The sequence below is a fragment of the Mesoplodon bidens genome (genome assembly GCF_964165515.1).
Source record: "Mesoplodon bidens genome assembly, chromosome: 2".
Classification (NCBI taxonomy): domain Eukaryota; kingdom Metazoa; phylum Chordata; class Mammalia; order Artiodactyla; family Ziphiidae; genus Mesoplodon; species Mesoplodon bidens.
Window position 1 is genome coordinate 25,903,983 of NC_138177.1, and position 12,400 is coordinate 25,916,382.

The following is a 12,400-nucleotide window of genomic DNA, read 5'->3' on the forward strand; positions in this document are numbered from 1 at the left end:
AAAAACCCATATTGGTCTCTACATGTTAAAAACACAACCATAAGCATTTGTTCTGAGGGAATTTTAAATAACTATTGAAAATTAGATATAGCACAAGTCACGACACAATATATGCCCACAGAAATAACAAGTCCTTATAGCAGCTCCAGGTTTCTTCACATGCTTTGTGAATGCACCCAGAGCACATCCTTGTTGGGAGTTTATAAGAATGTCAAATATTGACTCTTCTTTATTTGGTTGGCAGAATTCATCATCTGGGAACCTTAAGATTAAGCAAGCTTTTATTTCAGAGTCTCCAATCCATGTTTTAATCCTAATTTTTTAGGATCTGCAACAACTGCAACAACTTCAGCAGCAGAATCTCAACCTGCAACAGTTTGTATTGGTACATCCAACCACCAACCTGCAACCAGCGCAGTTTATCATCTCACAGACGCCCCAGGGCCAGCAGGGTGAGCGCCTCCTTAGAGCTTATTAGTGGTATGGTACACCAAGGCTGTCCACTTGTGTGACATACATGCTGACTACTGTCATTTTGGCCCAGAAGCTGTCCATTAGAACAGTGTTTTTATTAAATTTTATTTAACTTTAAGCTCGGTATTTCACGTTGAGGAAACTACTTTTTTTGTCATGCGTACCTAATTATTGAAGGTCATCCTTCACTGCCTTTCATCTGTTTAATCAGTAAGGAGGACCATGAGTTTGGCCAAAATTCTAAATTAAATCCTTCAACATGCTGAACATACATTGGATAAGTTGCTTTTATGTTTTGATAGTTTTTCATGGGAATGTGTTCAAAGAATGGGCTGAGCATTTTAAGTATACGCTTCTAACAATCATTTGTTTTCTTTTAAAGTTTAAGAAGGAGAGGGTGTCATGTTAGAAATTGTGCAAATTTTGCGAATTATAAAAAACATCTTCAAGACCTTTTAGTGCTGAATATTGTTGTGTTACTGCTGTATAAAGTTCAATCATATTTGTAATGGAATCAGTATAGACAGTATCAGAGTATCAAGGCTTCAACTCAAGGAACATTAGTGCATCTCTATTGATTCCTCATTATTTCTGTTTTTTAGCCTTTTTTCTTCTTGATCATTCATTCCAAAATCTTTTGTTGTATAAATAACCTATTCCACTTTTAATGGATAGAATATCCTGCCCCTTTAATGACCTAGACAGTTCTCTGTCCCAGCATATACTAGCTGTTTCTAATGGCTTCTGGGTTAAGAAGTTGAGCTTTTTTTTTTTTTTTTTTTTTTTTGGAGTTTCAAGCTGCTTCCATTTAGAATTCTTCTTCACTTTCATCCATTCCTTGGTAAAATAAAGAATTGGCCAATCAGAGAGGTTATTTCAGGTTACGCTAAAGAAATCTACCAGTTTTAGTTTGTTCCATATCTTCTTGCCCAAATTGTATTTAACAAGACTGAATTTTAGGCAAATAAGACATTAAGAGTTTTAAGACCAGTAAGACTATCAGGGGATCAGTTGGAACTTTTCACTTCACTTTCTCATTTTTTCTTTTGCCATTTGTTCAAGGTAATCTTTAATGTTTGACATAACATGTTTGTGTTTTACAGGTCTCCTGCAAGCGCAAAATCTTTTAACGCAACTACCTCAGCAAAGCCAAGCCAACCTCCTACAGTCGCAGCCAAGCATCACCCTCACCTCCCAGGTCGGTTTTCTTCCATGAGGGTTGCTTTCTTTTATCCTGTTGTCTTGAGACTCTTTGGGGATTTGTTTAACTTAAAACCACAACCCCTTAATAAAAATAATTCAAATAGTTTTCAAAAACTCACGAAAATTTCAAAGCTAGGCTTATCAGCTTGATAAAGCAGTGCTACTAAATTGATGTAGTCTTTGAAAATCTTCAAGGAGTCCCTATTTTCTTATATTTTCATAAAGAATAACTGTGTTAGCACCAAATGAATAATGAGTTCTGGCTGTTTGGCCACCCTCCCCACCCTGATATTTGGCAGTAGAGATTACCACTTGAGCTAGACCTAGAGCCTGAGTTAAAACCCATCATTGCCCTTTGCTCTTTCTCAGAAACTGCAAAGAAGCTCTTATCTCTGTGTTTTATTCCATCTCAACTTTCAGATGTTGCTTTAGCTAATTTTTACCAGAGTTTAAGGCATCTAGAGGGTCTAGGCAGGTCTAGGCATCTAGAAATTTAAGCTTTAGATCTAGTTCTGTTTCTTTCCTAGCTGTGACTCTGAGCATGTCATTTCACCTCTCTGCACCTCTGTTTCCTCATAGGTAAATTAGGTGATTGAACTAGCTGATCCTGAATTCCCCTTCCATCTCTGATTCTCTTTGTCCATAATCGTGGAAGTTATCAGTTAATACTAACAAATTACTAGATTTGACAAAATTCAACAACTGTTTATGATAACAACTCTTCTAGGAATTAGGAGGTAACTTTCCCAACCTGCTAAAAGGCATCTACAAAAAAAACGTCATGGGGCTTCCCTGGTGGCGCAGTGGTTGAGAGTCCACCTGCTGATGCAGGGGACGTGGGTTTGTGCCCCGGTCTGGGAAGATCCCACATGCCGCGGAGCGGCTGGGCCCGTGAGCCATGGCCGCTGAGCCTGCGCGTCTGGAGCCTGTGCTCCGCAACGGGAGAGGCCACAACAGTGAGAGGCCCGCATACCGGGGAAAAAAAAAAAAAAAAAAAAACGTCATAAAGACTGAATACTTTCTCCCTAAGATCAGGAACAAGGATGTCCACTGTTACCACTTTTATTCAGCATTGCACTGAAGGGCCTAGCAAGGCAATAAGACAAGAAAAATAAATAAAGGACATATAGATTAGAAAGGAAGAAGCAAAGTGTCTTAATTGGTAGATGACATGATTGTCTATGTAGAAAATCTAAATCCAAGGAATCCAAATCCAAGGAGTCTACAAAAAAGTTGCTGGAATTAATAATTGAGTTTAGCAAGTATGTAGGATACAAAGTCAATATACACAAATCTATATACTAACAACAATCATTTGGAAATTGAAATTAAGAAGAAAAATACAGTAATTAGGGATAAATTTAACATAACATTTGTAAAACCTATATATTGAAAACTACAAAATCTTGCTGAGTGAAATTGAAGAAGACCTAAATAAATGGAGAGATACAATGTGTTCATGAAGACTTTGGTTGTTAAAATGTGAGTTCTCTCCAAACTGATCTATAAATTTAACACAGTCCCAATTAATTCTTTGTAGAAATTTGCATGGTGTTTCTAACATTTGTACAGGATTGTAGAGGACATAGAATAGCTGAACAATTTTGAAAAGTAAGAAAGTTGATGTCAAGAATTATAAAAATACAGAATTATAAAATACAGTAATATAGACAGTGTGGTAATGGCATATGACTAGAAATGGAACAGAAGTCCAGTACACTCACACATATAGAGCCAACTGATTTCCCACAAAGGTGCCTAAGGATTTCAGTGGGAAAAGGAAAGTCTTGTTTCAGGTGCTGAAACAATTTGCTAGCCATAGGCAAAAAAAAAAAAAAAAAAAAAAGAACCGTACTCCTTATTTCACAATGATACACAAAGATTAATTTGAAAAGGGTTGCAGACCTAAACTTCTAGAAGAAAACTTAGGGGGAAATCTTTGTATCCTTGTGTAAGATAGTGATTTCTTAAGTGGGACACAAAAAGCACTAACTGTAAAAGGAAACAAATGATAAATTTAATTTCATAAAAATTAAAAGCTTCTGTTGAAAAAATAAAAAGAAAAGCCACAGACTGGAAGAAAATATTCTTAAAACTTATATCTAATAAAAGACTTGTATCCAGAATATATAAAGAATTCATACAACTCAATAAGAAAACGTGGTTTTTTTTAAAAGGGAGTGTATGCAAAATATTTGAATATACTTCACCAAAGAAGGCACGTAAATACCCAATAAGCATATGAAAAGATGCTCAAAATTATTAGTCATCAGGAAAATGCAAAAGAAATATCATTACACACCCATTAGAATGGGCAAAATTAAAAAGACTATAATAATACCAAGTGTTGATGAGAATATAAAGCAACTACAGCTCTTATATATTGCCTGTGGGGTTGCAAATTGGTACAGACGCTTTGGAAAACATCTTGGCAGTTTTTTATAAAGTTAAATATACATGTACCTTATGACGCAGCAGTTCTACTCTTAGAAATGAATGCATTTGTCCACACAAAGACCTGTGTATGACTGACTGTTCATAGCAGTTTTATTCGTAATCACCCCAAAGTGGAAACAGCCTAAACATTCATCAGCTGGTGAATAGATAACATGAATTTTGGCATATCTATATGATGGAATGTTACTCAGCCATAGAAGGAAATGTACTTCTGATACATTCAATGTCATGTATGAATTTCAGAAGCATTATGCTAAGTGAAAGAAGCCAAAAGACTTATACATAGAAGACTGTATACTCTATGATTCAATTTATATGGCATTTTACAGCAGACAAAACTATAGGGACAGAAATCGTATCAGTGGTTGCCAGGGGATGGGGGCTAGGGGTGGGGATTGACAGCAAAGGACACAAGGAAACTTTTGGGGTGATGGAAATTTTCTGCATCTTAATTGTGGTAGCAGTTATATGACTATATAGTTGTCAGAACACATCAAACTGTACACTTTTAAATGGTGCACTTAACTGTGAATAAGCTGAATTATAAAAATGAGGTTGGAAAAAAGCCTATACCAGCAATTCCTTCCTGGCCTACGAGCTTTGTAAACAGTGGCAGGGCTCCTGTAGCTTCATCCTGACTCCTGCTCACTGAATTTTACTCTACTATTTCTAGCTCTGGCCCAGTCCAGCCTGAGGTTTCTGGAGTTGGGGTAACTTATGGTAACCACCCCACCAAATGGTACCAAAGCTATTTTTAGTCCTATATTATTTGATAATGGGGCTACTTCAAGCCTAGAAATGAAGCAACCATCTGATAGTTGAGACTCACCTCTACTTATCAACCAGTTTCAGTGGGAAGTTACAACCACATAGGACTCTAATATGGTTGGTACAGTTTTGGGCTCCTCCAGATGGTCATATTAAAATTTTCTCAGTGTCAACATTCCAAAGAGATGAATTTTGTTGTCTTCATTGAAGCAGGATGATAGAGAGGAACTTACCCCAGTTGTAGGCCTGTGTAATTCCTCTTGTGCAGTTTTCAGGGCCAGTTAGTTCAGTTGGAGAAAGCATATTACTAATGAGGTCAAAGTTAGGGGTATATGACCCATTTAAATTACAAGAAAAAAGCACATAGCCATGGACTTCATCTGTAATCTTGTCCTATAATCTCTCACCTGGGCTTCTGTTCACAGGAAGGGTTAACTGAGCAGGTTCTGATGCAGAGTCAGGGCAGCACGTCCCAGTAGTGAATACTCAGAAGGGTGGGTTCTACTCAGGGCTTGTGAGTAAAACAGTGTAGCCTTGTGTTTGTGTAATAAGGAGATTTAATATTTTCTTTAAAAAAAATAGATTATACCCTCATGTCCCCAGATAAACTTTAGATGGATTTCAATAATTAAATATTTTAAAAGACATAGAAGAAGCTAGCAGAATATTTAAAAGGAATTTTATCCAAGTTAGAAATAAGTCAAAGCTTTCTCAGATTTGAAGCAACAGAAGATATTAGAAAGGAAAAAAACAAAAGTTCACCCAAATGATAATTTAAGACTTATGTACACTGAAAAATAAAAGGAAAAAAGCAGATTGGGAAAGTTACTTGTATTAATACAACAGACAAAGGCTTTATCTATAACATTTGATTGAGCTCTTTAAGGATAAGGATGAGAATAAGGATATCATTAATATACAAATGGGTTACAGATGTAAGTTCAATTCACATGAAACGAAATACAGATAATAATTAACACGTGGGGAAAATTTGGCTTTAAGTAATAAGAGAAATATGAATTAAGGAAACAGCAAAGTAAAATTTACTCCCTGAGTTAGCAAAACATTTTTTTAAATTGCTAAAACAAATCGTGGAGAACATGGTATAGTGAGAACCAGCATTATGTATGATGTGTACCAAAAGCCATGAAATTGTTTATGGTGTACTCTTTATCCAGTTATAGAAAATCCTTTGTAAATTTATCTCAAAGAACTAATTACAAAGGTGGAAAAAAGAACTGTATGCACAGAGTTTTTCATTGTGGTGTTACCTGTTAGTGAAAACAAATGAAAAAGTGCCTAGTAATGAAGAAATTGTTAAATAAATTATGATAATATTGCCTTTCAGTCAGCCTTTGAAAATGATAATTACGATGATTGAAACAACATAGGGGAAAAAATTAAAACATAATGTTAAGTGAGAAAATCAGAGTATAAAATTATGTTACCATAATTACAGTTAAGGTTAAGAATGTAGATCTGAGGGAGGATGACAACTTCTAGGGGTAATGGATAAATTTAGGGCATTGTATATGGTGATGGTATATATTCATGGGTGTTTACTTATCTTCAAACTCATCAAGATGTATACATTATATGTGTACAACTTTTTTGTATGTCAGTCATACCTCAATTAAATAAAAAAAGTTTACTCTTCCATTTCATGCCCTATGGTCCATTCCAATGTATTAATCATATTCTAAAAATTACTCTGATCTGTGGGATGTATGCCTTGTTAGTAGAGATTTGAACATTGTAATTTGTGAGAAACATTTACAGATTAAATTTAGTGCAACAAATTAAAAACAGCATAAAAAATGTAGCTCTATGGACGAAAACTTGAAAAAGTAGAAGTGAAGCTATTGTTATTTAAACTGTAGGTGATTTACTTTTCCCCCTTAAAATAGTTTTAGTAATCTTATATGTTTTTTATAATATTGTGTTACAAGCTGGAGATATGATAGTGATAAGACAGGTATGGTCTCTGCTGTTTTGAAACTTATAGTTTAAGTGGCATGTTTATGACATAGATTCTTAAAAATAAAGACTGATTTATTAAATGGCATGAGATGCATGTATTCAAGCCATTTGAAAACCCAAAGACAATGGATTTCATTTTTGTGTATTCAAGTCTTTTCCATAGACTTACATGTTTAACCTTAACTGTAATTGTACTGTATATAGCATCACACTCTGCTTTTTTCACTGGGTATTATGTTGTACCTTCTACAGTGACACATGGTCTTCATAGTTCTTGAATACAGCCGTTTCCTTAAATTGTTTACTTGCAGCCATTCCAGATATAAACTTAAATATCTTGGTGTATGTTTGTTCTTATTCTTTTGTTCCTTCTCTAGCAGCCAGCCACCCCAACACGCACAATAGCAGCAACCCCAATTCAGACACTTCCACAGAGCCAGTCAACACCAAAGCGAATTGATACTCCCAGCTTGGAGGAGCCCAGTGACCTTGAGGAGCTTGAGCAATTTGCCAAGACCTTCAAACAAAGACGAATCAAACTTGGATTCACTCAGGTAAGATGACCCACCTTTAACTTAGGTTTCCCTCCTTGGCTGGGTCCAAATATTTGCTTTCCATGTCCAAAGAGACTTCTAAAGAACAGTATATTTCTCAGCCTTCTTTTTCAGCTTTACACTGTAACTTGTTGTTAGCCATTTTCTGCATTTATAAGTTTAGACTTTCATCGTATGTATTCATTTATGAATTTATAATTTAATGTTAGGTTAAAATCGTTAAGATTTCTCTCAGAACACAGGCCTCTGAAATTAGAATAATACCAATACATGGTGAGAATTTAAAAGATTATGTTGGAGGACGATATGACTATACTGAGGGCTTTGTTATTTGAAAAACATCGGGTTCTAGACCTTCGTGCTACATATGTGTAAGATTGAGAGGAGTAAAGATTACAAGGTCTTTTATAGTAGCTGAAAGGGGAAATGTTTGAAAGACTTGTTTAAAACCATTTTTTGGAAGAGAGAAAAGGGGTGGTGGAGACACACACACACACAAACACAAAATAAGCCTGAACTGAGACTGATTAATCAAATGGGAATCTGTTGAAGATGAAAATTCCAAATTAATTTTTTAAAATGTCACCTAGCAGAGGGCTTTTAAAGTATAATAAGCTTAATGGTTTAAACAGGTGTTGGGGTATATGGGATTTTTCCCAAGCACTCCTACTGACTCACTCTTTAATTAACCTGTCACAAGTAATACTTTTTAAAGCAGGAAAAGAATTAAACTGAATGACATTTATGTAAAATGATATAGGATCATTAGGTGAAATAAAATTACTGAAGTACAGATTGGATTGGGCATTTTAATGGAATCAGGAGAAACATGATGGTTTTTTCCCAGAGAATATAATTACTGTTTGAAATTTAAGCCACCACTTAAATACTATCCAAATTATTTTATGTTGAAAGTACAGTAGTGTGCCACCTACTCACTAGTGAGCCTAGTGCGGTCACTGGGTTCCTCCAAAATGACATCTCTGTGTTTTTAAGAACAGGCTTTTATTCCTTATATTTCTTTGGTAATTTATTTTTGCTCAAAGAAACTATTTATTGAGAACATAAAATGTTTTTTTAATAGATGTAATTTTAGAGAAAGTGTACTTATATTTGTAAGGAGTCTCAGTTGTGAAGAAACAAATTACAATTCAGAAAGATTTTAGTACTTTTGAAACATCTAAACCATGTGGCTTGTTTTCAAAAAAGAAAGCTAAAAGATACAGCTAGATCGATAGGGGTAAATTAATAAGCTTAAATAAGTATAAGGTTGGCATGTTTAGCAATGCTTCAGCTCTTAGGCTATTAGCACAGCATACTCTTACGTTTCCTAGGAGATTGTTGCCTGAGTGATATGCCAGGGATGTTAAGGCCTTTAAAAATCTTTAACTTTTACCCAGATAGTGGTTTGCCTTTTTGTGGCATTTGACCCAACATACTGCCAGGGTTCTTGCTCTTTCTCTCTCTCTCTCTCTCCTTTTTCTATAAAAGAGCTTCCCTATGGTCTGGTGTTCTGCTATATGGTTTTATTCTATTATTTGGCACAGCTCTTCCTTATTTTTCAAAATGACTTTGACTTTATTAGCAGTGGCAACATTTCACAAACCTTGACTGTGTGGACTAAGGCACATAATTACTGGTGCAGAATGGGAAGATCAGTCTTTGTTTTTAAGTCAGATACCTCAACTATAGTTTTTTAAACATTGCTTTGTATCTAATTTATTTATACACACACACAGAGGGTAAGTTAGACATTCCAGTTATTAGTTGAAACAAACAAACGAGTCTCTATTCTCTGAGTAAATATACATGTTATTAGGTGTTTTAAACAGTAATTGTTTTCTAACTTTATAATTGGTTATTAAGGATTACTATAGATGTCATTACATAATTAGAAGGCATGCCATAGTCTAACACCATCCATCATATGTGATACCTTAATTATATCCTAATCCCAGTCTTTGTTCCTTTTTTCCTTTGCTTTTTAAAATATATACATGTAATATAGTTCAGATACAGTATAGTTCAGATTAGGGATATAATATAGTTCAGATTAGGTATGAGTCAGCTGCTTCAAACATTTACTTTTGTGAGGGGGAGAACCTAAGATGGTTGTGAGTTACAAAAGCACTAAACCAAGCTTATATCAAATTAGTGAAAATTATTATATTAACTGAGGTACCTGTTGCTTTTTAGTCAATGAAATCCTTTAAATGTGAAGTACAATTGTATTATAAATCTCAGTTAAGTGGATTTGTCATTTATTGCTGTAGTTTTAGTTAGTTGATGGCATAGCTTTATTTCCAGCCACCAACTGAAGACATTGTTTCTTATTTTGATGTGATTTTTGAATAGGTATTTCATTTTTTTTAAATTGTCATTATTGTTACTTTTCATAGAAAGGTATTACAGAAGTTTGTGAACAATTTTTAGTGAATTATGCAATTATAATGGCAGAAAACATTTATTACCATCTGACTTCTACAGCAGATCTTACATTCAAAGAGTTACAGGGTTTAGTTGGCCTTAGTTTTCTAGGAAGCTATAATCTAAACAAATAAAGTGACCAAGACATGAATATATGTGACACACAAAGCATAGTTTAATGCCTGACATGTGGTAGGCACCTAGTGAATATTTGTTCACTAAATGAAGTAAGCTTTAATAAATGTATAGAGATAACGCTGTAGATAAAATCTATAGATGTATTTGTATATAGAGATAACGGATAACACTTACGCTCTACTCACACTGTCCTGGTTCTTTGGGTTTTACTACAATTGGAAGGAAGTCAGTCAGCAGTCTACTTCTGCTCTACTTCTGTGAGATCGTGTATTTAGAGCTGTCAGTAAAACTGTCTGTGATGATGGAAATGTTCTGTATTTGTGCCATCCAGTACAATAGCCACTATCCACATGTGGCTATTGAGTGCTTGAAAGGTGGCTAGTAGTGCTAAGGAACTAAATGTTTAATTTATCTGATTTTGAATTAATTTAAATTTAAATAACCACATGTGGCTGGTGGTTATTTAAATGCCCATCTATCCTATGGGAAAGATTAGAATATAGATCAGTTGGAGTTCAGGTATTCTCAATGTCTCATTTTATCTTATAGTTCTAACATTTCTCCTCTGTTAAACTTTTTATCAGAAGTTGCTCACCAGTAAGGCATCGGAGTTTAAAAAGAAATGTTTTCTTTTCCCTGACTAACCCCTAATGCAGGTGCTAATAAAAAATGTACTATCCAAAAGATGGATTGTAGGGGAGAGAAATCAAAGGACTGGCAGAATCCTAATTCAAAATGAGTGTTGTCAGGGTAGTTGGGAGTTGGCTGTCTCTAGTGGAATTAGCTATGTTGTATTTTGGACCAGAAATGTTGCTTTTCTGCCCTGTCACTGAACTAACTGAAACGAGAGCGTGAATTATTTCCACCCCATGAGCTTCTATTATCTATATATACAATAACTATTCAGATATGCCTTTTTCAGCTTTAACAAGAGAGGTTCAGCTGGAGGAAAAGCACTCTATACATTTCAAAGGTTACAGGCTTATAGAGAAAGATATTTTTTGTAATATATTCGGGGGATCATTGTTCTATTGCTGTAAGGTTACCAAGTTTCCAGTGCCCATAAAGGTTTGACTAAATGGGTCAAACCTCTCTACTGTGAATTTCTATCTCTATAATGGTTACAAAAGTAGTCTTTTTAGAATACCTGGTTTTTGTAACAAACTTTGAAATCCAAACTAAGGGTGGAAAGGAGATTTTTTTCACTGCTTCCAGAAATGCTTTACAGAAAAAAAATAAAAGAATGAGGCATTATTTCTAAATTTTAAAGTGATTTATGGGAAGTTTGGTTAGTTCAGAAATACCTAAGGTTATCCAGACAGTTACATCTATTAACCCTGTAGGTGATACAGGTTAACTGATTTTTAAAGATTACTTAGATCACATTGGTTGCATCAATTAAGGGACTTGGTAGAATATCAGCACTACCTTTTGAGAGTTAGTAGAAACACTTGATATCTCATTTATTACACAAGGTAGCAAGAAGAGATTCAAGATGGAGAGAATATGGAACAGTTTTGAATGTTGTCACAGTCAAGACCTAACAGAGTCCTCACTGGAATACTGTGCTCAGCTTAGGAATGGATGTTTTCTTAGGACCCAGTAAATGGAATGATTGTTGATTTTTTGTCTAGAACAGTTATTGGAGCAGCACCCTCGAGTGAAGACCATAACATTAGATGAATCTTTTCTCCCTCTCTTTCTCTCCCCTCTCCTGTTCTGTATTACTCTGCAGGGCGATGTTGGGCTCGCTATGGGTAAATTGTATGGAAATGACTTCAGCCAAACTACCATCTCTCGTTTTGAAGCCTTGAACCTCAGCTTTAAGAACATGTGCAAGTTAAAGCCACTTTTGGAGAAGTGGCTAAATGATGCAGGTGGGTGAATGTATAAAACATTTCCTCATTGTTCATTGAAATTGTATAGGAGGGATTGTTGTATTAATTGGGGTTTATATTTCTTATTACATTATTGGTACTACAGAACCTTGAAGCTCACAGTCTTTGGAGGATCAATATAAATTATGACTACATAAATCAGAGAGCTAATTCATTTAAGTAGGCTAGTAATTACAAGGTACATAATCAGCAATAATTTTAGCTTTGGAATATTTCTTGTATTTGAGCCCAGGGTGAGAGACAGTTGAAGGAAGTTGAAGAGGGGACCTAGAGAAGATTAAATTTAGTGAATAAGTCAAAGACAAATACTATATGATATCACTTATATGTGGAATCTAAAAGATAATACAAATGAGTCTATATACATTTAGAAACAGACTCAGACGTAGAAAGCAGACTTACGGTTACCAAAATGGGAGAGGGAGGGAGGGACATATTAGGAGTATGAGTTTAATAAATGCAAACTACTAGTATACATAAAATAGACAAGCAACAAGGATC

General features: G+C 35.0%; 1 protein-coding gene across 5 annotated transcripts in view; it reads left to right on the forward strand.

Annotated features, from left to right (window-relative positions):
- POU2F1 (POU class 2 homeobox 1) overlaps positions 1-12,400 on the forward strand; it is a gene marked incomplete at its 5' end in the record, with an annotated part of 184,644 nt that overhangs the window by 133,533 nt on the left and 38,711 nt on the right. For 4 of the 5 annotated variants that reach the window (XM_081225031.1, XM_081225029.1, XM_081225030.1 and 1 more), the window contains 4 exons: positions 326-452; positions 1,578-1,672; positions 7,260-7,436; positions 11,737-11,878. In XM_081225031.1, the coding sequence (XP_081081157.1) occupies positions 326-452; positions 1,578-1,672; positions 7,260-7,436; positions 11,737-11,878 (541 nt within the window). The remainder of the gene's footprint in view (positions 1-325; positions 453-1,577; positions 1,673-7,259; positions 7,437-11,736; positions 11,879-12,400) is intronic. The other variant, XM_081225032.1, reaches the window with a different exon arrangement.